Source organism: Pavona decussata, unplaced genomic scaffold (assembly GCF_977016875.1).
Source record: "Pavona decussata unplaced genomic scaffold, jaPavDecu1.1 SCAFFOLD_381, whole genome shotgun sequence".
In the NCBI taxonomy this organism is placed as follows: Eukaryota; Metazoa; Cnidaria; class Anthozoa; order Scleractinia; family Agariciidae; genus Pavona; species Pavona decussata.
Genome location: NW_028145755.1, coordinates 1,742,255 through 1,768,394, shown reverse-complemented (window position 1 = coordinate 1,768,394; position 26,140 = coordinate 1,742,255). Strand labels below are relative to the sequence as shown.

Below are 26,140 nucleotides of genomic sequence, written 5' to 3'. Positions count from 1 at the left end.
TTTGAATGAGTTGAAATTGAACTGAATGAAAAACTCATACCAGCACTGGAAAGAGCACTTTTACTTTAGTAACCTTGCAAAGTTCAGCATATTAGGTGTTACATCAGCTTGGGAAATTTAAGATGAAATTTGAAAAATTTACAGACGCATGTATGACTGGGGTATACGTCATACCCCCAGTAATACAAACGTCTGTAAATTTTTCATTTTTCAACTTACATTTTCTCAGCTGCTGTTAAACCTGATATGCTGAACCTTTGCAGGGTTATTAAAGTAAAAGTGCTCTTTCTAGCGCTGGTATACGTTTTTAAATTTAACTTATTTGAATTTTCGGCCGCCATTTTGGAGAAGGGTCTATTAACTCTTATTGACTTCTCGTGTGTGATAAATTAAATTAAGTCAAACTACGTCAAAGCTTTGTGCTTTGTGATACCGAGTGATTTTTTTCGTAGGACTGGGACAAAGTTTTTTCAGTGGAGTCTATTACTTCATAATAAGGTCTGCTTGTCATTTCCCCCCCCCCCCTTCCCTTACTTCACATAGGTCTTCCTAGTGTCACAGAGACACGAGCGGTGGGGGGGGGGGGGGGGGTGTTTGGGAGGGGCAATATCCTTCACGATCTTCCACCGTATGCTCTTGAATAGGATTTGCATACTGATTTCATTAACAGGGTCAGACGGAAGAGATAAAAACACGACTTTACCGCCGAGTAAATGGCTTCTTTTAATACGTTGTCAAGGGAATTAATAACAAGCCAATCTGAGGTGTTTTTGGCTGACAAATTCCATCGCCCTTTTGCACGAAAAACATATCCCATCTTGCGCAATGCAGTTTTGATTTGAATAGTCCAGAATCTAACCAATCGCATACCATGTTTTCATTGATTTCCATTGGTTTATGCCTAGTTGTATTACCCTCGCATTCTCTCTGCACGGAATGTAACTTTCTTCCACCTACTTCCCTCAGTCAGCTGTCGCAACCATTGCCAGAGAGTACAAAATCAAGGTAACATTTTGTAAAAATTCCCGTTTAACGCTTCTGTTGTATGCTTTTTTTTATTTGCGATTCCATTCCTTTCTAGTTTACAAAATGTTAAAGCAAAACATATTTACTACCTTTTTAAAATCTCTTCATTTCAGTTAAGCCTTACCTGGCGGACTATCAGAGAGTTATGGAGCAGAATCAAGGTATAACCATTTGTAAAACATTTTTTGACTTCCTTTGTTCATTTATTCCTTTGCTTCTCGATTCTAGCCATAACTGGTTTACAGGAACAAAAATTGATCCAGTACAACCCTGTTGTAATCTCTGAGAAGGAAATACGAAAGAATAATTATCTTTTGTTTTTACTTCGGCGGCCGTGGACTGTAAGATATAAGTAAACAAGTTGTCTATATACTAAAGTTTCAAAGCCAGTTTCTTAGATCCAGAGCACAGTTTATTTTCATGGGCCGGAAAGTTGCTTTGCATGTTTTGTGTTCTTCAAATTCTTCGAAGTTGATCTAAGTTGAAAAATAACGCAAAAAAATTGTGTTGAATGCGCTTTGAATGAATTAAATTTTGCAACAGCCTTATTTCGAAATATTCTAACAGAGTTAACTTGTGTTAACCCACAGTTCAGGCAGGAAATCACATTCAATACATGCCTATTCCTGGATCAATGCTATGGCAGATCTCTCAGCCATTTTATTGCATACCTCAAGTGCAAGAACGGTGAGTCTTAAATGCACTGTACCGTAAAAAACTCTTTCGTCTTGAGAATGGCGGCTTCAAAGATGGGAAAAAAATACCCAGTGTTTTGCTAAGAGGTTGTGTACTAATTTTCTCATCAGTTTGCGTATTAGCTTGGTGTGTTACTGTGTTCGGAAGATCATGGCTTGTAATCTTTTCGGGAGTCAGATTTTGTCTTTTTCGCGTTTGTGATATTCCGAACATTCCATCTCGGTTTGCCTTTATCGCATAGTGAATAGATTATAAGGCGGCCTTTACTAGTTCCAGGCCTTTTGTTATTTTGATCCGTACGCCCCTTCAATCAGTTAGTTCCCAGGGTCTCTCGTCTTTGATAACTCGATTCAATTCAGTTCACAAACAGAGCTCCTTGACTCGAACTTTCATAACATGGAACTTTCAAAAAACGCTTCCTTTTGGCACGTTATTACGTGTCCCTTTGTTGCCAGGTGGTAAAGTTGACCGTGCTTGCCATTGGCATTGCAAGCGTTGGAGAAAGGCTTTATCAGTTGACAAAGTCGATATTTAATAAGGTGCGCAGTGTTATTTAAGCTCTTTTGGTTGTCAAAAAAGCCAGCTACAACAATCAGCTGATCTTTTCATCAAGCATTTTTGGAATATGATAAGTAATGATGCAACTCTCGTAAGTTTCTAATTTGCCCTATACACCTGGGCCCAGTTGCTCGAAGCATGGTTAGCGCTAACCCGGGTTAAATGCCATGACAACCTATAGGTTTTAATACCTCCTAACCAATGGTTAAAGCTAACCATGCTTCGAGCAACTGGGCCCAGATATGTTGTTCTACTTTGGTCTTCACTAACAATCGCTGTAAAACCTGTTCAGGAGGGATGAAATTATGTTAAATATTGTATAGCGCCCTTGATATGTTTTTCTTTGGGCGCTGATTTTTCTGACAATCGCAGATGTTTCGGAAGTACTGTGCCTTCATCGGCGAGGAATAATGGTTTTTTTTTTGTGGGGGCGCATTCCACTTAGCCAAAATTTACCGTTTAAACGCTTGAAATTTAAATCCGGATGACGCAGACTGGCAGCCTTCAGGGGGTACTCTTTCTCTTTATTTGTAGAAAATTAGTTTCATTTGTGCTCCTCGCTCGTGATAGAAAAAATTAACTGTAGACTCAGAAATGATTTGCCCTCTGTTTTTTTTCTGCTGACCAAACAGCAAATAGTCTCTACTATTGAAACAGTCAAAATTTTCCACACTCTTCAACAATACAGCTTTCATTTCGTCAACTTGTTGCGCCATCATGCAAGCGTTTTATCTACCAATGAGATTGCAAGTTTGGTACTGAAAACGAGGCTGGCTCGTGGCTGCAAAAAGGCTTTCACTCTAGCGCGGGAATTTTCTGGAATTTCAAGGTGAAAATTTGGCTAAATGGAAATTTAACCCATTTTGCACCAGCCGTTTCCAGAGGTTTTCCAAAATTCACCAAAATTGGCAAAGTGGTTATTTCCTACCCCATGTGCAGTAAAAATACATAACTTACAGGGCAAAAAAAAAAACACACCCCTCTAGTCTAAGATAGTTAAAATTACTAATTATGGAATAAAATACACTTGTTGCCGATTAAAAATTGTCCAAAGAACAAACTTGAAGGTAAAAATTTCCGGAATTTCCATGAAATTTGATCCGTCTCGAGAGCATGTGTTTGTTTACGCAAGATTACACAGTTGTCACGTTTTCTCAATGAAAATAGAAAACGAAACACACAGAAAGTTTTCCTAAATGAAAAATTTATTCAGAAAAGTCTTTGTTTACGCCTTAAAAAGAAACGCGTATAATTATAAATGCGAGACGAGCGACGCGCAAGCGATTTGAAGGAACATATTGTGTTATGTGTCGTTCTTATGTGTGTGGACCAAAGTGGCCCTGTATTCTGTAGTTGCTCTACAACAAGTCCAATTCGAAGCGAATTTATCGACCCGTGCGGGGCACGTTTTTCAAATATTTCGCAAAAACTGTTCAGAGTACAAAGAATCGGTCAATTAGAATAGTATTTCAGTACAAATTCACAATCAAAGCTGTAATTTTTTGGCTGTTGAATTCCCAGAAGTACTATAAAATTCCGCAGAAAGTCCGTGGCCTGAATAACGATTTGAGCTGTCCGCTCGCTCATCGCCTGGATAAAACAACAATTTTCGCTGTCGAAACTGTTGAGTATTCCTTAGCAGTTCTTCTTTCGATTTATCATTTCGTACAGGTGTGTTTTCCTTCGGAAAACGCGAAAATCGGCGACTAAAAATTTAGCCGCGCGGCCCACGAGGCAACAAAAATTGAAATCTGACAATTCTTTCTAAAGACAAAAAGCTCTTTTGTCTGGGCCCCCCTATGACTTAAAAATATATGCGCAGTAAGTGGATTCTGATTCCCGAACTTAAGGAGCTTGGAGGATTTTTTAAAGAAAACAATAAGACATAACGAAAAAACACATTTAGTGTACCAAAATACATGACACGAACACTCGCTCTCGAGATACCTGGGCAAACCGCCTTTTGGACCGTTGGCAATGTTTCGAAAGATTGCGCAGGTTGCAAGTTAGTTAACTCGCATAACATAACATATTCAATAAAAATTGTGTATATTTTCAGAAATGTTTGCTCATTTGTCAGTCTTTCATTCAAATGAATCGGTTTTTTCGCAGTACACGTTTTTGTTACTCAAAAGGGAGAGCTCCCACCCCTTCCCCCCCCACACAAAAGGCGAGACCCTAAGGTTGCTTACTAATGCGAAAGTAAAGAGGGTTATTCCTGTTGAAATCATGAATTATTCGAGAAAAGAACCCAAAGCGATGAAACTTTTATTTGGGAGAGCTAAACAGTTTAACCAGGGCCCGTTTCTCGAAAGACCCGGTAACTTACCGGGCCTACCGGGCCCGATAAGGGTCTTTGGTGATAAATATTTCTCAACAGAAGTCAAGTTTTGTCAGCTTTGAATACTAAATTTTAAAATCTTATAATTCTATGAAAACATTGGCCAAGTGTCGTGTCTGTAATCAGCGAAAAAACGTTTCAAAAGATACTTATCGGGCCCGGTAAGTTACCGGGACTTTCGAGAAACGGGCCCCAGGATACGAGAAATGAAAAATGTAATTAAAACCGGGCGGGATGGTTAGTCGTTTCCAAGTTGCGCAGACGCCCTTTGGAGTTTGCTTCCTAAGACTGATGAAAGCGCCACGCCGCGTAGACTCTCTTAATATTTTCACTGGATCCCCCCCCCCCCCCCCCCTCGAGCTGGCAGCAGCTTAACGTTGCTGTTACATCGACTGATAAAGAGTTGTCATGAGACGAGACAAGGTTTTGAGTAAAGACAATAACACAATGCCTGATAGCATGAATCATTCTTATCAACATTTATTCGCTGTAAACAATTATGTTTCTACATCGATCGAGAAATATGACAACTATAACTGAACGACCGTTAATTACACACACTCCGAACTCTCATTTTCGGTCGTCTTTGATATCTTGTTCGAGGCGAACTGTAAAGCGTTAGATACCGCATGCCCAACACGATTTTTCGAACCTTCAAGGAAAACTGAATTTGGTTCGAAAAATAGGGAGTTCCAAAAATCGGTGGTAAAAAAACCGGCTGAAGCAATTCCAAGGGTAACAACTTTTGGTTCGAAGAATCTGGCGGAAGTTTCGAAAAAATCGAGGGTTTGCATAATCTAGATTGCACTGTTTGTTATAGTTTGCGTGGTAGACGCCATTAGGGAGGAAAAAGCGAGATGAAATTCGCGAGCAGAGAAAGAAGTTCTAGGCTCGCTGGCAAATAACCCTACCCCAGACTCTTCAGTTTCCTTTTGACCAAGACTGGCTAGCCACACCGGCCAGTGTGTAAATCGAATGCGTTATTTTGAAATCTTGAAAAATAATTACTCCGAAAATGGTACGCGCCATTTTGAAGAAATTCGAATTACTGGGATAAACGAAATTGGTAAATCCCGTTTATGAACTGTCCGGTTCTGACCGGCTTGTTCTGTTAAATGGAAAAGCGCCGTTAGTCTGTTGACAAACTGTGAGCAAAAGATCTGATTGCTTTAGCTTAACCGCCCCAGTGACGGATCTATACAACTAAGAGCGTTGATAAAACGTGCTTCTTTTATCGTCCATTCGCGCGCTCACAGAAGTTAGACAAAACAAACTCAAGCTCAATGACCCTGAGAGAAATGACATGCTTTTTGACAGACAATGGATTTTCTTGCTAAATACTAGAGCAATCCATCGAAAAATAAGAAAAACAGCTCAACTGTCAACCCAGCAAAATAAAGGGACGATTGGTCATGCTTAAGAAAGGAACTCTTAGATCAACAAGAAAGTGCTGTTTGGATGGGCCCAGTCATCGGCTTGAAACAAATTTCACTCAAATTCATCTTTGCGAAGTTTTGAAGAGCTACGCAAGCTTCTAACCTACAAAGATGGTAATTTCTTGACGTGAATTTTAGATGCGTTTTGCTGCAAAAAGATAGCTTATTAGGTTTTTTAAGGTAAAAACTATATTTTAATGTTAAGGGCATCAGTTTTACTTCAATCAATTATTCTAATTAAGTTTCATATTATCGATTTTTAGCTATTAAGTATTAGATCTTGAGAAAAGGCTTAACGTGAATTTTGGATGGGTGTTTTAGTAAAGAGAATAGTTTATTCGTATATAGATAAGGTAAAAACTATATTTCAGTGTTAAGGGCGTCAGTCTAGCTTTAATGCAAGCTAATTATAAGTATTCATATTATCGATTACTAGCTATTAAGTAAAAAGCTTTTTTATATGCTGTCTGTAGCAACTGAAAGGTATTATTTAATTAAAAATAGGGTAATTGAAAACTCTCGCCCGCTGAAAAAATATATACAACATTGATCAATGAAATTAGCTACTTAGAACATTGTATTCCACAATGCAGAGGAGCGGGTATTCCATTTTCGAACCAAGCGAGATGAGGAGGTATGCCCTGCACTTTAAATGCCTTTTTAATTTTCAGTCTTGAAAACAGCTTCAAAAAACGTTTTAAAAATGCTAAACCTGGATGAATTTGCTGAAGGCTTTAAAAAAATTATTAATCACTCTCCGGAAAGTATTTTCCCTCCATTCAGGAAAAGAGCTTTCCCTCGTCATTTCCGAAAGTTTAGACAAAATTATTATGAAATGCTTTACAAAAAAGGAACAAATATGTGTGGCGTAGAAATTATGAATTTCTGAACTTCGAACTACAAATTGATGACTATTTTCCTGTTCAAAAATTCACCTTTTCTACTATTTGCTCAGTTTTTGCATGCGACATTAAACTAAGACCAAAAATGGAACTGAAATGTCATTGAGTAAGAAGAATTGGAAAATTTGTGTATACCTCGCAAATAAATCCAGTCTTGAAAATCTGAGTGGACGAGAAAAACCTTGTTTCTCGGCTCAAAATATTGGAATTTCCGACTCAGTGTTTTCCTGTTTGCTGGTTTCTTTGTATCACAGGGGAGGCAGCGAGATGGCTAAAATGCCGGAAATTACCCCAGAGAGACACCACAGACAGTGAGTTAAAAAATCTTCATCTTGTTCTATCCTAACATGTTTACGAAGCCAGAGGAAACGAGTAGGGCGCATTGCAAGAATTAGTACCAAACGCTCATTACAAATCACGACTGTATACTACATCTGTTCATCTTTGCTTCGGTGATTTTTCTCCGGGTTCTACGAATTTCTATCTCCTTTCCAGGCCAGTAAAATAAAGATAAAAGATAAAATACAAGATTTATAAAGACCTACGGCCCTAAAAGCACGTGCAGCTATTGTGCTCTTAAATTTAGATCTAAATATTGTGATTTTTTTTTTAAAATTTAGATGTTAGCTTTTATATATCATATAAATTTTGAATCCCTAAGCTTATGTTCGTTAAAAGGACTTTGAGAGGCTTAGCTTTCAGAAGGAGCTTATTATTGGGGGAATTCTGCGTCGCAAAATGGGTAGAACTTTATAGGTCGAGAAAAACGAAAAACAGCCGGGATATACCCTCTGAATATACCTTTTAGATCAGATCAGATAAAACAATTCCTTTCCGTGCAATTGACAAAGACACTGGTCCATGCATTCGTATCTTCCCACCTTGATTACTGTGACGAACTTCTCTTTGGTCTAGCTAAATATCAAATTGATCGTTTACAGAAAGTCCAGAATACCGCGGCCAGAGTGATTTTTCAGATTGCGAAATTTGATCATATCACACCGTCCTACTCTTATCGACCTCCGTTGGCTTCCTGTTACGTTCAGGGTTCAGTGTAAATTGCTCCTTTTTGTTTACAAGTCGTTAAACAACCAAAGTCAACCCCACATCAAAGATCTTTTGCCCCCGAAACCAGCTTCTAACTATACTCTTCGCTCGTCCAAACAATGTCTTCTGCTCATCCCAAAAGTCAATTGCTCCGCTACACTTGGGGATCGCGCCTTCGTTCATGCTGCTCCTGTGTTATGGAACTCGCTGCCATTATCAATTAGAACCAGCAGCAGCCTCGCCAGTTTTAGAAAACAACTGAAAACATTTCTTTTTAGGAAAGCTTTTAATGTATGTTTAGTACTAAATGTAAAGCGCTTTTGAATATTTTTTGTAGTATTGGCGCTATATAAAAATTGTATTATTTATTTCATATTCGGTAGGGCTTATTGTCGGAACGATGTCTGATTTGGGGGATGTATTTTTCATGGACATTTTTCACAAGGAGCTACAGTAGAACAGTAAAAACCCGTGAATAAGGACTTTTATTTTTCCAAGTTTAGCCTCAACAGGTTCTTATATAAATGGTGCTTAACAAAAATTAAGGTTATATAGGTTCTTAAACAGGTTCTTATTTTCATGATAACAAAATTTGTATAGTGGCTGGAACAATCTAGTAGCAAAGTGTAACGTTTATAATAGTACCATAATGTGCATGTGCACTATAAATTCTGTTTTCTTAATCTTGCCATCAAAACAAAGAGATACTTTTTTTCATGTCTACGAAATGTTGGCCTTTTCCCATGCCTGAGAGCTTACTTTATTTTTCTTATAAATTCAAAGTCTTAAAAATAAATTTTATAGAATAAAAACCAGATTTAGATTAACGGGTTCTTAAAATTCAGGGTTTTACTCGCGGGTTTTTACTGTACTCGCGATTTTACGTTTGCTATAGAAAAATAATAAATTTGCTCACATTTAATTAAAGCACCATTAAGAGAATTTATTTGCATAACGTATCGTAAACACTGTTCAGAGGGGTGTAATTGGTTTATATCGACCAAGAGAAAAAAAAACTTAGCAGTGTTTATACAAAGGGAAGGAGCCTTCTTTTGCTTTTTCTTATTGTTCTTGGTGTATTCATAACGTTCACAAAGATAAAATTTATACGTTTTTTCCGATAGTACGCCGGGTATCTAAGAAATATCAAATCGCCCGAAGGTACGCAGGTTTTCTAATTAGCCCAAGGTGAAAGATAACTGTTAAGGAAGTGATGTTATAGTTGCAGCATGCTGAGTGTAACATACGATAGTAATTTGGGATGCTTTTCATGTTGATAATGAAAGGTGGACTCTCTGTTGGGCGATTTTACTGGAAAAAAAACACGAATATTTATATAATTGAAAAACAGTGAATGGCTTCTTTAATAAATTGCTAAAAAAAACTTGAAAGCAAAATGTAATTACAAAAAGAAATTGAAAACTCTTTCCTTAATAGTTTAATATTGTATAACGCCAGTGCAAAACAAAGGCAAAAATAAGAACAGGCGGCATGTTTGCGGGGATTGTGTTGCCTGAGGGGAAAGGGGACAATAAATGGTGTTTTCACATGTGCACGTGTGCCGAGTTATAAGATATTTTCTTGCCACGCGAAATTGAAAAAATGATGAAATTTATTGTAAGGTCTTCGACGATCTTAAACGCCTTTACAAAAACATGTTTTCAATGGGCATATGCCACTCATCAACATTGAAATCCTAGCAGTATGCAGGATGTTTGTTCCATGAACCTAGTGTAATGGCCTAAGCTCCCACGAGTCTCCTGTAGCTCATTGGTTAGCATCCGAACTAGTAATCGGAAGGTCATAGATTCGACTCCTGAAAGGAGCACTCGGATTTTCTTTTTCCGAGTATACCTGAGAAAATACATCTATCAAAATGCTTTCAAAACTATCAAACTAGTACAAGGTCCTGTTTACAACGAGTTTACCACAGTTTATGTTTCTTTTTCATCTTCTTTTCTCTGTCGTATTTTCAAGGCAGCTAACTAGCTAGGATTACCTTAGCTAGTGTTCTCCGACTAGCGGCGGTGCCATGGTTACTTAAGCAGGGAGGTTACCTTACCTTCTTGTAAACAGGCTCCAAATCACCAATTTCCAAAAGGCAACGTTTTAGCTGGTACAACTTTGCATGTTCTAGGGTTGTAAAAAGGGAAAGCCCATTGTCCAACAGACATGTAAAGGAATAACGTAAAGCCAGTTTGATTTTCTTGATCATCGGTCAAAAGCACGAGGAATTCGAAATATTCCCAACTCTTCACTCCTAATTTCTCTTTCCCGGAAAACCTGACATAAACGTATTTCTACCAAACCGGACGCGATGGTAAGTTTGATTTCATTCACGTTCGACTTACGCTGTCAACAAAACTGAGGTCATAATAAGAATAGCATTTTCCCTCCAGCCGAAGTCTTACCATGATCATTTTCAAGTGATTTCAAGTGATTTCAAAAGGCTCAAGTGATTTTAATAGCATTTGCCAGTACTGGTGATTGTTCGCTGAATTATCAGTGTATACGTTGCTGTTATGATTGATTATGAGGTCCCAATTCAATGCGTAGAAGGCGAAAGCGAGTGGTCCAATGGAGTGTAAGCAACCAATCCCTAGAGATTCAATTGACAATGACGTCTCAGCCATATTTGTATACCTTAACAAAGGAAAGTAAGGAAAAACCTTTTGCACCAATATGGCGGTGATTAACTCACGTAAATACGTCTAAACATTGCCCGGTGACAGATAGACCACTCAAAACGGGACGTTAATAATACTGACTGAGTGACTGGGAGTTTTTTTAGAACTATCCACTTATGCTTGTCTGTTTCACGTATTATTCAGTTTTGATCAAGGCCATTTTGTGAAATGAATCGCTGAGTTTCTCATCGCCCACTCTCTCCTGAAAGTGGTTCGATCAGACCATTAAAAAAGAAAGGAAAAAAAAGGAAGGAAGGCCAAGAAAATAGACGTTCACAAATTCTTAATAAAAGTATTAATTCGAAGCAAGTCTGATTATATCTTCATTGTGACTTTCATTTTGCATCGAGTCGCTGTCGCTTTAAAATGTATTGAAAAAGTTATAAGGTGTATGCAGTTTATACAAAACATAATTCCGAGAAGAGCGGGCAAACAATGAAATAACAAACTTTGTTTTTACTTTTCAGTGAAGGTGTGGGTCGGTTGGGCAATATAAAATGAAACATTTTAAGACGATAAAACATTATGGGTATTGCCTTATGACTGAAATACAACAGCTTTTTTTTTACAAGAGCCTTTAACAGCCTTTTGTAGCAGTCTTTAACTAGCCTTTAACAGCCATATTACGAAAAACCAATGAAAGCTGTTTAATAGATTCGTGGTCGGCGACTGATAAGGTATTGTTTAATGACATAAAAATGTCAATAATTGAAAAATTCATTCATTGAAAATTTGATATAAACGCTGTACGCGACCAACAACGCTAGTCACACGAAACGATGTATCAATCAGGAACTTGTATGACGCAGTCGGCTTGTATTTATGCTGTGGAACCCACCAACATAAACAGGCAAGCATTGAAGTTTCTTTTTTTAACAAAACGTATTGAATTGTTTCAGTTTTATGTACACATTTGATCGCAAAAATCCGATGCGCTTACAAAAAAATAATAGGGTATAGTGTATAAAATACTTATCACTTAAATTCGGAGAATATTTGGGAGAGTCTTAAAGTTTTAACTTTGTGTAGATCACTCTTTGAAGTAGAAAGTTCCATATTTTTGGGCTGTAAAATGAGAAAACGTGTTATCCAGATATGAACGTAATATAAGAAAAATTGTGGTTTGAAGTTAAAACATTTAGTAAAAATACTTATAATGTGTTCTCCTGTGTTCCCAAAGCGTCTTATGCCCTTTTAAAAACATATTTATGTAAGCTAATACATTTTGAACTGTTCGGGTGTTTTACCTGAAAATTTAAGTTACAAAAAGATTTAGCGCTGATGGAATTTTATTTCCCGTATTTACTCTGTTGTTGGTTTGACGAAAATGCTAGCTGACCGCCTTTTCCTGTATTTTTCTCCTTCAAAAGCGAAAGGAATTAGTTTACCATAATAACGAAATTCTGAGCTGACATTTTGCCGGAGAAAACCGGAAATTTTCTTTACAACTAAATCGGAATTTCTGAGACGATTTAGGTCATCTAACCCGATTATCACCGATATTTTTTTCCATCTTTATTAATAATTGACCGTAAACAACTGAAGAAAAATACAGGTAAATATTGTGGAAACTTGCGACACACACACACATACACAAAACAAATACATACAGATATTTACAACTTCTCCTGTACAAAGCCTGGAACATAATTTGTAGCATAAAGACTTTGGCTAAACTACTTTTCGAGTAAGAAAACATAACGTGAGAGGCATGAAGATATCCACCGATAAAGCTTGAAGACTGATCAAGAATTTTAGTAAAAAGAAAATCTTTAAAATCATTGGGAGATTTAACCTGACTGAGAGCCAAAGAAGCTCTCAAGAATTTCGATGCATTTGATTTGGCTATCAATAAAGGCACGCGGGTCTTGTTTTTGTTCAAAGGGGTTTTATAGCCTTGTAAGTATCAACGGGGGATTGTCCTCGGGGAGGGGTTTGTTCCTGGAGGGAATTTTGCTTTTTTACTGAGTTGGTTCGGATTGACAATGAAAAGAACTTGAGACAGTCTGAACTGAGCTAAGCTATCAGCCAATGCTTACACCGAGTATAAGAAATGGAAAATCAAGACAGGAAATCAAAGATGATTGAAAATTTCGTACGATATTTAAAACAAAAAAGACTTCGTATACGATGAGTGATTAGCTATCCCCTTTCAGAAAGTTCTGACTGATCGAAATGTTGCGCCGCATTCAGCAGTTTTGATTCCCAGCTCATTTTCGCCGTCTGTTTATTTGTATTTCTGGAGTGGCAGTAAAATGGCTAAATTACAGAACGACACCTTGGGCCGCATGTTTATAAATCTTTTTATCAAAAGATTGTTACAAAAGCAGATGAAGAAAAAGCACGGCTTTAAAAATCAAGCCCAAAACTTCGTCATTAAGCCAGAAATAGTTGAATTTATAGAACATGTAAAACTACAGTGAAAGCAAGTTACTTTTTAATGATTTAACTACTAACGGAACATAACAGTGTCAGTATTTGGACTGAATGTTGAGAGTAATAGTTTGTTTTTGAAAATTAAGGAGATATTTTATAAGATCCGCGGCAGGGGATACGGCAAATGACAAAGGTTTAACAAGTTGAATTATCAACTGTAATATGCAGGGAGAAAAGCTTGCTTGTCTGAAAAAGAAATATCAATATTATAAGTGTTCAGTAAAACTCACACGCTCCTTAGAAAAACGAGCTCTTTCACGGGGCTGGCGCTTTAAAATATAATTTTCACTAACAATCTACCAAATATAAACAAGTTCTCTCATTGTACGTTCACAAAGATGTTTTAATATGTATTTTTAAATCGCTCTTAGAGTTTAAGAAATACAGGCATCTTCCCTCAGGCGAACACGTTTTCCTCATGTAGGTCAATGTTAAGCGGTCAAAGTTAAGGAAGAAAACCGCGGCCCGAGGTGCTTGGTCGCTCTGTTCTCAGGCCGTATTAAGGAAATGATCCTTCACGGAAATCTTTTCTTATACAGTTGTATCGTGTTGGGTGCAGGATAGAAATCAATATGCTTTTCAAGTACGTGGTCTTTAACAAGAGGACGTAACGTTTTAATGTACATCATTGAAAACCAAACAATTCGGAGCTTCAGAGTGCAATTTAATGACAAAAATATAATTGAAACTTTTATTGTGATAAAACCGATGAGCCAATTTCGATATCTCAAAACTTTGACTTGTCTCCAAGGCTCAAGTCAATAAAACTAAAGACATTATATATTCCTCCCTGAATTTTCATGTGTTTTCTTTTGTTTTCTTCCTCTGAGGCCTAGAGCTCAGGAGTTCGTTTAATTATCAAAACATGCCTTTTGTATACAGTCACTGATCACGGTAGCTAGGAATAACAAAATATCTATTGTATTGCCTTATAAAAAGTAGAGTTTCAAATGTGCACATGTGGCCTTTTTCTACAAATGGGGCTTTCTACATTATGTTGAAGTTTAATCATGCTCGGTTTTGTGTCTATGTTACAAAAAATCTCACTAGCGCACAGTCAAAAAGATGCCAACATCATACTTCAAACCTTGATGTGAAAATGCTGTTTCGTACAGTTTTGTTTTTTCAATTGCGCTCGCAGAACACTTGTTGTTGAATTGAAAGCAAAGTTTTTCTGAAACCTTTTTTGTTTGCTATAACGCTCAGCGTGTGTTTACCAAAGAGAAAAAGTTAGGAAAGCAATGTTTGCACGATAATAATTCTCTGTTTGCAAAGTAGGGGGTAGCGTAATGGTCATATCTTCGACCATAAAGGTGATTGTTTCAGCATCAAGCTCAAGCGTAATGGGAAAAATTTCATCCGTTAATATGGTTGCTTGTCGACCCTTCTAAAACTGAAGCACAAACGAGGCTTTGATATATTAAGGCTATGAGCTGGTTACCGTGTGAAACACTTGTTCATTTATCTCAAACTGTCTTCAAAGAGTTCAGGCTGGTTTCCATATGATCACGGATCGCAGATCGCAATAAGGTCTGCGATCATATGGAAACCAGCCTTTAGACAGAACATGGTTCTATCTTCTGCGATCGTCTGCGATCGCGATCGCAGGATCGAAGACGACCGCAGACGATCGCAGACCTTATTGCGATCTGCGATCAGCGATCATATGAAAACCAGCTTTTACAAACAGACCGAATTGACGTTTCTCAATAAAAGGTTATTATTCGCCCCTTACCAACACCATAGTGCTTGCTAACTTTACAAGCCAAAAGAAACAGACGAGAATGAGCAGTTTAATTATTTTGGAATACTACTCAGGGAACACAAAGTTGATAAAAAGGGATTTATTTTATTAATTTCATTTTCAAGTTTGAAAATTGGATCACACCGCACTAGGCAGCCGTATTGCAGCTTAGTCAGTCAAAGGCTTATGCCTTGAATCACAGCTATTCGGTACTCATTGCACCGCCAAGAAGCAAAGCGAATTTTCAGAACTTTAGTAAAGGTTTTTTAGTGAAAATGATCTTGAATATAACAGAATTAAGAATGATAATAAGCAAAAACACTTGCCTGTAAAACAATTTCAACGCGTAGCAGTAATTTCTTAAGTATCAATATTCGCCACCATGATTTAACTAACACGGTTTTCAAATTTCCATTTTTACAGACCTCACAGCGTTCCTGTTTTTCATATTAACATGCCTTCTCAAAATGAAATGTCTCTGCCAAAGAAAGATGTCCGCCAGCGACCCAAGTGCCACATTTGCTATAAAACGTACTCCAAGTCTGGCGCTCTGAAGGTAAGTCGTTTCCGCTTACATAAATCTTAAAAAAAAAATAATAGAATTCAAGAAAGCCGGCATGTTATTTTTCAAAACTCCAAAATTAATTTGGCAAGTCGGCGAGGGATGCCGGAACTTGTACAGACTTGAATCAGTAAAATACTTGAAATATATCGCGCTTGGGCCATAAATCAACGGAAAAAGACGAGGATCCGTAACTTACAGTAGTGACCGAGAAAACGAGGCCAGTAAGATATTTATTATATCTCTGAGGTTAATCGAGCGCGCGGGAAAGAAAACAAACTGGAATTAAGCGGGCCGTATAGTGAAATTCGGCACACAAAATTCATCAATCACAACGCGCGTACTATTTGAGAAATACAATAAAATCAATCAATCAATCAATCAATAAATCTTTATTTAAACACGGTAAAATCCATCAGGAGTATAAAAATTAAAAAAATTAGATATAACCTAACTATCTTAAACAAAATTCAATACCTAACTACAACTATAAAATAAATTATAGACGGCAGAAATGATCCTTACGACAATAAAATGGACGAAAACAAAGAAGTTTGATATATAAACGGAAAAATATATGTATAGAGATAACCTCATATTCCGGTTTGGAAAACAAACCTTTGGGGGCTACAAGAATAAAATAATTAAATACGTTACAGGAAAATTAAATATAAAAGATTAAAACAGATATGACGTAAATGAAGCTGATAGGTCAATAGCTGGAGAGATTAAATATAATCAATGTTGCTCGTCGCGTCTATATGCGCCATAAATCAAACCTCCGGCATCAAGCTCGGCTCGCTCGATAAGCGCGATGAGGCCTTGAAAAGAGGCTGTGGCTCGCATGCGCAGTCTAGAACAAAGCGGATAAAGTAATCCTCCAGTCTCACTTAAGCTTTGTTTGTTTTCAGGTGCACATGCGTATTCACACGGGTGAAAAGCCATTCAAGTGTAGATTCTGCCCCAAAGCTTTCGCTCAGTCCGGAAACCTTGCCGCGCATGAGCGAATCCATACCGGTGAAAAGCCATATCAGTGCGAGAAGTGTGGGAAACGCTTTACCCAGTCCTCCGCTTACAAGAATCACATGTATACTCACTACAAAAGAGGTCAGAACGAAATCGTTCCCACTGCTGTGCCTTCTTACTTCCGGTTTCCGGAAACCGGAAATGAAGTAGCCCAGAAGGGAAAGCTTCCCTATCCTTTCTTCTGAATATTATCCAAGGAAAATCAGTTTTGATGGTTTATTTGCATTAAAAAAATCGTCTCTAATTTAATGGGAAAAAACTAAGAGCAAGCTTTCAGCAATACAGTTTAATCCACACGTGATATATAGCCGGCAGTTTTAGAAGCTTTTTCATTAGTGTTTTTAGAGAAGCATGTCCCATTTGCAGCAACCGTTTATATACTGTAATAATCAGTAAATCCTTTTTAATAGAACACTGGAAAATTTTAAAGTTTTCCCGTCCATGGAAGTATTTAAGGCGAAACTCGTTTGTCTTGGGTCGATCACTTTTGTTTAAAATCGAGTTTCGCCTGCTGTTTAAAAGCATCTCATATACTAACATAGGATCACATAACCAGAGCTCTTACTCGTTACATTAAAATTCACGTCAGACGTTTAGCAGCAAAAAGTTTTCTTCGATATTTAATTCGCGTGATTGAAGTATGCCTCATTAGACATTTTGAACACAAGAGCCTTTGTTACCGAATGTGTTAAGCCTTGTTCACAAGCGCAAACGCAAATGCAAATGTTAGCGAAGTTCACACGTAACGCAAATGCAAAAACAAGAGAACGCAAGACTCTGGTAAATCAGAATCCGTTTTCAACGGAGGAGGTGGCTCGCGAGAAACGCATCAGCATTAAAAGCACACTTTCAAGATGGCGGACGAGGTTGACTGTGAGCGACAAAAAAGGCTGAAATTTCCAGCACAACTTACCCTTTTGAAGTCCCGCCATTTTGGCTACGTCCGTCCCGCACTAATGCTTTCTTCATCGCGTCCTTGAACACTAAGCGACATTTGTTATAGAGCACCGGAAACTTTTTTACAGCTTCGGTTAGTATTTTGTCTTCGGGGGCCGCCATCTTGATTGCCGGGAAAGACAGGGATCGGTTTTGTTACGATTCGTCACGCTCTGATTACTTGCTCCTGCGCTCGTGCAGTTCACACGCAATGCAAGCTCAAGTAAAGCAAATATTTTTCTTTTTCGTGCGATTACGTTTGCATTTGCGTCGCACGTGTGAGCTAGGCTTTTAGTGCATGTGGTTGAAGCATGAAAGAAAGCTAATTCTAATTAACAATTAGATTATGAGCTCGAGATTTCTATCGCGCTATAGTTGATGAGGGCGAAGCCCGAATCAACTATCACGCATAGAAATCGAGAGCGAATAATCTAATTGTTTTAGTTTAAATCTACTAGTCGTTCAAAACTAAACAAGTAAATTATCTATTTCCTCATCGCAGACACTTCGAAAACGCGACCAAGCGGCCGCCATTTTGTTGAAAACTGCTACTCACTATCTATCTCATATTAGTATAAATCTACTAGTGTTCTATCACGAATGCCGTTCTCTGATTGGCTACGCTACTCGCTATCTATTCTGTGATAGATAGTGAGTAGCGATTTTCAACAAAATGGCGGCCACTTCGTCGCGTTTTCGTAGTGTCTGCGACGAGGATATAGATAATTTACTTGCTTAGTTTTGCACGACTAGTAGATTTATACTAAAACAATTAGATTATTCGCTCTCGATTTCTATGCGTGATAGCTGATTCGGGCTGCGCCCTCATCAGCTATCACGCGATAGAAATCTCGAGCTCATAATCTAATTGTTAAATAGATAGCGAGTAGCGTAGCCAATCAGGGAACGGCATTCGTGATAGAACACTAGTAGATTTATACTAATTCTAATTATTTAATCTGCAATAGGCATAGCCCATCACTGCTAATGTGCAAATGTGCAGGTACAAGTGTTTAAGTATAAGACAAGGTGCAAATATCGAAAAGTGTCCAGGGTCAGCATCATTCAGGCATGGTACATGACGGCATAATTAAAGGCCTCTACTGATTGCTCTTCAATGATATGGTTTGGTAGTGAGTTTCCAGTCTCTAATTGTCTGCGCAAGAAAACTGTGTTTATACTCGTTTGTTTTTGCACCAACGCTACTATAATTTTAAAGCAAGTCTGCGATTGCATGAAATGAAGGAGATATAGAGCATTGCAATACATTGTGTGAGACAATTCATTCCCCGGAGGCTGGGATGTTAATGAAGGACCAAAAAGATTAATAATGCCGTGTTTGATGTCTTTTACCTAGAACACAAGGCTATTATTGAATGGATACCTCAACTTTTTTCTATGTAGAGACCTCGTCTTACATTTTGGTGTGTCAATGTATTTCTTACAATAACTGTTTTAAGGCTGCAAATTCCGGAGGTAATTTTCACTTTTGGCGTTTTATCGCTAAGCAAAATTAGCTTTCACTAGCGTCCGTGAAGGAGTAATATTAATGGTTCTAGTCGTTTCTCAGTAGTAATATCACTTATGTTTATGTATATGAAAAATGAAATAAAAGAACCTGTTGGTTGTTTGAAGGATAAGTTGCCACTGATCCAGCCTCTCACTTTCAGCCCCCGATTTCCATTGTTCAACATACAGAATACACGCCAACCCCTACTCCCCCCACCCCACCCCGGCGAGTAGATACCCTTAAGGACACATTCAAATGTCTGTTTGTCTGGGGATACGTTTACGTCTGAGAGATAAAGCTGTGTACGTAGGGGGTGGAGAAAAGAATTGCATGTCCTCTTAGCTGTGTACTTATTGGCGGTAAGAAATGCAGTGTTTGTATGTTGCTGACAACAAGACTTACATTCTCGACTCTAGCGCTCTTTCCTTTTGCGCATGACTGACGGCGGCCTTTGGCGTATGACGTAGTCAAACCGAGAGGCTCTGGGGCCGAGAATGCAAGACTTAGTGTCCACTGAGTGATGGCGAACGGGACATGCGCATAAGGGCAGGTTCGGCAGGCTTGAAATCCAAGGTTCTGACATTTATTAGAAAAGCTCAACTTTATTGCAAATATAAGTACACGTATAAAAAAATATCAACATTCGATATCGTCACTGAATACGTAACAATAAATAAATACTACAAATCAACAAAATGGCGGTACAAAAATAATGGCTAATTTTTGTCACGATACCAAACCGTATCGAATTGTAAGAATCACAAAACGCGCTACGAGATTTCAACGGATTGAGGATTAACAATCTATTAACTTAAGCGGGTTCATCTCTACTGCGAAATATTTCCATTTTCAACTATAAATACGAAACGATTTAAATAAATACACGATGCCTGTGATTCTATTATTGCGCTATTCTTTGGCCAGTTAAACTATTATTTATTTACACCAACCCTACCGTTAAACTACTAAAATTAAAGTTATTCTATTTAGAGACATCTGATCCTACAAAAACTATTCTGTCACAGCTAATCACATATGACGAAAAACCGCTTTAAATTCCTATCCAGAGCCCGTGCTCCCTTTGCCCAGCGGAAACACGCGGGTCCCAGTCCCTTACTCGACCACTCAATTTAAAGCGTTTAACTCCTTGGTCTTCTTCACAATCTCTTCTTCTAAGTAGTCCACTTTCATCAAGAGATTGTCTTTGCGTTGTTCGGTGCTGGCTAGCTGTTGTCGCATGATGTCTAGTCTGTCTTCGGGTATATTGCTGTCATTTTCCATCTCGTTGACAGTAAAATTCAGATCGGATTCAGTTTTCAACACTTGCGCCAGTTCTGTGTTAAGGCTGTCCACGCGTCCCTCGAGATCGTTAATTTGCCGTTCGAGGAGTTCCTTTGGAGATTTTAAACCAGTTTTGACTCCAACAGTTCGAGACTTAGGTCTGAAAAAGAAAATCAATGCTCAATTTTTATATCGACTTTCGATAGTGCCGTTGAAAAGTAAACCATTTTCGCCCTTCAAATCCTTTCAAGATGTCTTAGACTGGACTTGCCCCAAGCCAACTAACAGTATCTACATGCGTACAGTACAACCTTTCTACGACGGCCAACTTCGGACAAAATTTTCTGGTAGTTTTCAAGAGCTGGCCAGGCAGTTATGGGAATGTATAACAGCAGAGAATTTGTGTGAATAAATAACAAGTCGGGACAAGAACACAGACGTTGTCGAGAAGTGGCCGTTAGTACAGGTTCCACTGTATCCTACTCACTGATCTTCATATATTCCTTAGGCCCCAGTATCAACATGTATATTCTCCTAACTCTCCTCATATATTTCTTATGGCACTAGTTAGGAGAATTTGCTTAAACATCAATGCATTTTGGTGATCATTTCCTTTTTTCTCCTGACCTGTATATTTGATGAGGTTGTGACAGCGCAAGGAGAAATAGGTTTCTGATCGGCTCCGGGGCTTAAAGGGTTAAGGTAAGCGTCCCTAAAGCAACCTTCGTGCACCTTCAGTCAACATCCTACTTGGGTAGCTTTCGCGAAAATATTTCAAAGCCGATGTGGTACTTTAAGAGCGGTTTTCAATTGAGTGTCGAAAGTAATTGCGCGTTTGTTTTGATTTTGCGTAACTAGGCTCTGTGATTGGTTAACAAAACTCGCGCCACTTTTTCAACCAATGAGAAGCAAAACTAAAAACAATTGTGACTTGGTCGCACGCGTTTTCCCGCGCTTGGCGTCGGTTACATGAATTTGCTCTGAATTCTGATTGGTTCTTTGCGCTTTTTGCATCTGTTTTGATTGGCCAGAGTAATTACCTTGGGTTTGATTTTACGACACTCAATTGAAAACCGCTCTAATACTCAAGATGAATAACAAATAAATCGCGCCTTACGCAGCTCCACTCACCTTTCATTGTCCTCAGTCTTCTCGCCCCTAAGCTCCTTCAACCTCGTCATGGCAAACTCCTCTTTCTTCGTAGAAGGCGCATGTGCAGATGAGAGGTATTCCTTGAGTTTAGCGCGAGTAAGGAAGGCGTTCTTCCGGGCCAGGCGCTCTGTGATTCCCTAGGGGGTGGTAGAAAGGCAAGGGGTTAATGTACTGTCGACGCACGGAGCAAACAAAAAGAAAGTGACTTCCTGACCGTATCTCAACAGATTAATTTGACATCACCAATTTAAGGTCAGCTCTTATGCCCTGTACTAGAAGCTGAAATATGTTTGGCCTCCTTTCGCAAAAGCGCAATAAATTTACATGAAAAAGCGGTGTATCACCGCGTATACAGTAAAAACAAGATACTGGTAATTACGCAAGAAACAGAGCTAGCTTACTTGCACAGAGAAGTCAGCATCGATTGGACTTGACAGCTTGATGTTCACCAGCTCTCCAACCACATTCACTCGCTCGGTCATAGTTCGCGTGGGTTTGAAAGCCGCTTCCAGGGGACTAGCACTAGACGTATTACCCACAAGGCCTTGAGCGGTTGGCGTATTGCGAGAACGTGCGAAGAACATGTCTTGACAACAAATACGGAATGCCTGGACAAATTAAGTAGTAAAACGAATCAGTAAGGCATACAATTACGTAACGAAAATCAAGAATATTACAGCTCATCGTCAAAGGTAACCTCTTTTAGTAGAATTTCATAATGGAGTTGAAACGTGTAACGCACGCTTACAGCATGCGAACATTCATTTATGGTAAGTACCATATTTGGAAAACCCGCCATTTTCAAAACAACGCGAGAAGTTTCGCGCGGAAACTGCGTCACAATAATAAAGCGATTTGATTGGTTTATTAGTTTGTCTTCATTTTCCAAATATGGTACATATATGATTGAACACTCGCACGCTTTTGGCAAAAGAAAAGATGGAGGAATTACGCGTTTCAATCCTTATGGCTTTCTCCTTTTAGTTAATAAAGATAATGTTTTAGCGATCGACTATCCGATAACTTACCTTGTAGAATTCTCTGAGGAAGAGTGGATTCTGATCATCAACTAGGTCATCAATCTTGATGTGAGATAGCGCGTGCATGATCACCACCAAAAAGTCGCCAATGGACTCCATTCGTTCCTGTCGCACGAACAGTACCCTGCGCGCATGCTCGTAAAAGAATGAGTTCCGGAAGGCGTTACGCTCGTAGTTGTTTGGCGGCAAATTGGATGCTAGCAGCAACGTCACTTCCGGTGTCTCCATGGCCTTGTGCAGCATCTGGGTGATGAAGACTCCGAAGCGGTACACGACAAAATTAGCGGGGCTGAGCTCGTTAATATCAACTGGGACTAAATCTCCCTTACATAACCACTGCGCGTCCTTTATATCAATGTACGGCCGGCCACCTTTCGCCCCAGCCACCCCTCCCTCGCCAATGTTATTTTTCAGCATGTTTTCGATTTCATTCACGCTGTCAAAAATTGGTGAGCCAATCAGCATCGAGACCCAGTCTTGTTCTGATACGCCCGCGGGCAGTCCAGCGGTGATGACAGGAGCAGCGCCTGCGCCAAACTGGCCATCCGCTGACGATGTAAGTAGGCTTTCGGTGGTGGGGAGTTCTTCTAAAATTAACAACAAAAAATTGAAATTACTGCTAGGATTTGAATGTCGCTGCGTGGTACATGTGAAAGAAAAGTGGTTATGTGATGGTATCAAATGCTAAGTTTTACCATGTGTCCGAGGCCTTAACATTCATTACTTTATTATCCAATTTTTACCTGTTGCCGTCTTTCGTGTGTCTGAGGGTGCCTTGGGTGTAGCCGGAGTGCTTGCCTTCAAAATCTCTGCTTCTCGTTTCTGTAGTGTGCTCATTTCTTCTCTTTCCTTCTTTTCCGCCGCCTCTGTTTCAACCTTAGCAGCCGCCTTAATCTTCTGCATCTCTGCATCTTTCCTCTTCTTTCTCCTGGCTTCAAGTTTCTCCCTGAGTGCAGCCTTTGTCTTTTCTTGTTCCTTCTTCAGATTAGCTTCGAATTTCGCCTTGTTCTCTTCATGCTCTCTCATAAGTTTCTAAACAAAGCCAAAAAAGAAATTGTCTCAATTTGAATGACATTGTATTGTTATATTTTATTAGGCCATTTCCGAGTTGCTTTGAACCTCATTTTCAAAGCGAGGCTAAGTGCAAAGTTTTTATTATGAAAATTAGTTTTCAGTCACATGCAAACAAAACTAATTTGGATACGAAAAGCTCTTGCACTTAGCCTCCCTTTCATAATGAGGTTCATAGCAACTCGAAAATGGCCTATTGAGATCATCTTTCCCTTCTATCTTCCCTTCCCTTACACAGTCTCCCCACCCAGCCCCTCACAAAACCATTCTCCTAACCTCCTTTTCCTCCTCTGTCATTCCTCTCTGTGCCATTGCCAGTTGTTTAGCAGCCTCGGTTTCCTGTGCCGCCTTCACTCTCTTGGCAGCTCTCTCGGCCTCTCTTTCCGCTAGCCTCAGTTCCTCTCGTTCTCTTTCCTGCTCCAGTTCAGCTTCAAGGCGCCTGGAAGATTAAAACATTGGTGAGCTTATCATGTCAATCACTGGCAAGGAGATTCCTCTGCGTTTTGGTCAAAATGGCTCAAGTATTTGACAAGGTACTCTTTCTCTAACATCTAATTGCTCTTAGAACACCTGGAAGAGAATATGAAGGGTTTCTCTTGGGAAGAACAAACTACAACCAGTTTTTTTTTTCTCCAAAACACACTGGACGAACTGATGCAATCCATTTAAATCCGGGCCATCTACAGCCAAAGATAATCAACACCAGTTTCTGCGTATTGGTAGGGTTATTGCCAACAAAACTGAATCATTATTTTAACATTTCCATGGATACAAGTAAGTTTTTTGACCATTCAAAGTAACACTTCAAATATGTGACACTGCCCCTTTAACTACTCACTTCAATTTGTTCAGTATACAAAAAGTTACGGTATGGTTTGGTACTAGCGTATGAGCGATTTAAAGTGGCTCACATCTCAGTTTTTGTTACTGACGAAGTAACAATTTATAAGAAATCGCCTTACTGGTACAAGCGAAAACTCGTTTGTTTAGGCCTGGTAAAATTCTAGTGTGGCAACAAAACTTATTCCTACTTGACTTCCTCGTCCATTTTCTTCTTCTGTTCCTCGCTCTGCTGTTGTCGCTGTGCTTTAATCTTGTTGATTTTCTCCGCCATTTCAAACATGGTTTGTTCGCGATATTCCTTGGCTGCCTGCGATGCGCGTTCAGCCTCTTCAGTGTAGTTTTTGATCAGTTCCTAGACAAACAAGAAAAAGAGTACACTTGTTAGAAAGGAAATCTAAGGACTGTTGAAAAACCAAAGGCAATGAACCAATCAAGAATCTAACTAAAAACATGCGCAGTGTGCTAAGCGCGGGAAAACATACAGCGGATACCAAGCGCGGGAAAACAGACAACGGATGCCAAGCGTAGGAAAACATACAACGGCCGTACGGATGCCAAGCGCGGGAAAACAGACAACGGATGTCAAGCGCGGGAAAACGCGCGTACACCAGGACATGATTAGTGTTGTTTATAACTGTCTGTTTATAGTTGGCACTGTCCTTTGCGTTCCAAACGTAGCAAACTAACTTGCATACGTTAATTTATTTGTTAATCAGGTGTAAAGTTTGAATCAATTCTGCAACCTGATACAAGAACCGAAGAAAAGAATAGTGTCACAGGTTAGCAAAACGGAACCGAAGCACAAAACTGGACAACTTCAGTTAGGAAAATAAACACACCTCTTCTGTTGACAGTTCGCTCATTGTGCCCGCGAGCTCTTGCAACTGTCTCTCTCTAAGTTCCAGTCTGGCATGCGCGTGTTTGACTTCTAGAGAAGGCACGGTGTCCAGCTCAGCTTGAGCCATTTTATCTTGTGTTTCTGTGTCAAACTGGGCGAGTTGTTTCTGTGGAAAGGAGAGAGCGGGAACAATTAATGACAAATATGAGAAATTTGAGAAAAGAACAATCCCACAGTCAAGTCTTACGCTATAACTTCCATTTGAATTGTATAAACTACAGATTTCGCCATTCGATTCAACCAACTTGAACAGCATAACAAACGAGCACATAAAACGAGACTTCTCAATTGATATCCTTTATTCCACAGACTCGGCATGATAAACAACACCATAGGAAAGAACCAACTAACTCAGAAGCTATAAGGAGAATTTCGCTATTACCTTGTGTTGCAACTTCAACTCTGCTTTCTTCTGTGAGAGCTCAGCATTGCTCATCGTGTTCGACTTAGCAATCAAGTCCATGAATTCCTGAAAGGATTAGCAAAAAACAAATGAACAAACAAACAAAATAAAGGCAGTTATTGTCCAAGTTACATTTCAGATATATGGAGTATTTCTAAAGTTAAACTTAGTAAATCTTGCATGGCGTATTTCTCACCTTCTCTTGTGCAGCCACTATCTCCTCTCTTTCCGCCTGACGCGCCTCAGCCATCTGAGCCCGCGCCTCAGCCTTGGCAGCGGCAATCTCCCTGTTGAACTGCTCCTCAAGTTGGACCCTCTCGCGCATATGCCTCTGTTGTAGGACATGGTAAATAGTGTTCCCTGCCCGCTCACTGTCCAGATTTTGCACCGCGTCTACCAACGCTGACTTCTGAGCTGCACGTATCTACGATTAAAGGAAAAACGTTGAGTGAATCTCTCATGCTTTAAGTCTTATCAGGCGGGTATTTAGCGCAGAGCGCTTTTGAAGTGAAGAGTCTCCTGTAGCTCAGTGGTAGATAGAGCAT

General features: G+C 39.2%; 2 protein-coding genes and 1 long non-coding RNA gene across 5 annotated transcripts in view; 1 reads left to right on the top strand and 2 right to left on the bottom strand.

Annotated features, from left to right (window-relative positions):
• Positions 1-863: 863 nt before the first annotated feature.
• LOC146452034 (uncharacterized) lies at positions 864-17,381 on the top strand. 3 transcript variants are annotated; one of them, XM_085098307.1, is made up of 5 exons: positions 864-1,005; positions 1,140-1,187; positions 1,617-1,713; positions 15,297-15,429; positions 16,347-17,381. In XM_085098307.1, the coding sequence occupies exons 2-5, from the start codon at positions 1,172-1,174 to the stop codon at positions 16,644-16,646; spliced, it is 546 nt and encodes a 181-aa protein (XP_084954433.1). In that variant the 5' UTR covers positions 864-1,005; positions 1,140-1,171; the 3' UTR covers positions 16,647-17,381. The 3 variants fall into 3 exon arrangements, with proteins under 3 accessions (XP_084954433.1, XP_084954434.1, XP_084954435.1); XM_085098308.1 differs by lacking the exons at positions 864-1,005; positions 1,140-1,187; positions 1,617-1,713 and adding exons at positions 6,587-6,691; positions 7,214-7,270; XM_085098309.1 differs by lacking the exons at positions 864-1,005; positions 1,140-1,187; positions 1,617-1,713 and adding an exon at positions 6,650-6,691.
• Positions 1,198-17,520, bottom strand: LOC146452033 (uncharacterized). Its single transcript, XR_014859851.1, has 2 exons — positions 17,375-17,520; positions 1,198-1,308 (listed from the first exon to the last, which is right to left on the bottom strand). It is a non-coding gene; the product is annotated as an uncharacterized LOC146452033 (long non-coding RNA).
• A 1,969-nt stretch (positions 17,521-19,489) lies between these two features.
• Positions 19,490-26,140, bottom strand: part of LOC146452032 (uncharacterized) — a 73,884-nt gene continuing 67,233 nt past the window's right edge. The window contains exons 65-74 of the mRNA XM_085098369.1: positions 25,792-26,019; positions 25,575-25,661; positions 25,134-25,298; positions 24,483-24,646; positions 23,728-23,890; positions 23,124-23,412; positions 22,369-22,967; positions 21,742-21,948; positions 21,320-21,477; positions 19,490-20,348 (exon numbers count right to left, since the gene is read on the bottom strand). Of these exons, the coding sequence (XP_084954495.1) occupies positions 20,033-20,348; positions 21,320-21,477; positions 21,742-21,948; positions 22,369-22,967; positions 23,124-23,412; positions 23,728-23,890; positions 24,483-24,646; positions 25,134-25,298; positions 25,575-25,661; positions 25,792-26,019 (2,376 nt within the window). The 3' untranslated portion in view covers positions 19,490-20,032. The remainder of the gene's footprint in view (positions 20,349-21,319; positions 21,478-21,741; positions 21,949-22,368; positions 22,968-23,123; positions 23,413-23,727; positions 23,891-24,482; positions 24,647-25,133; positions 25,299-25,574; positions 25,662-25,791; positions 26,020-26,140) is intronic.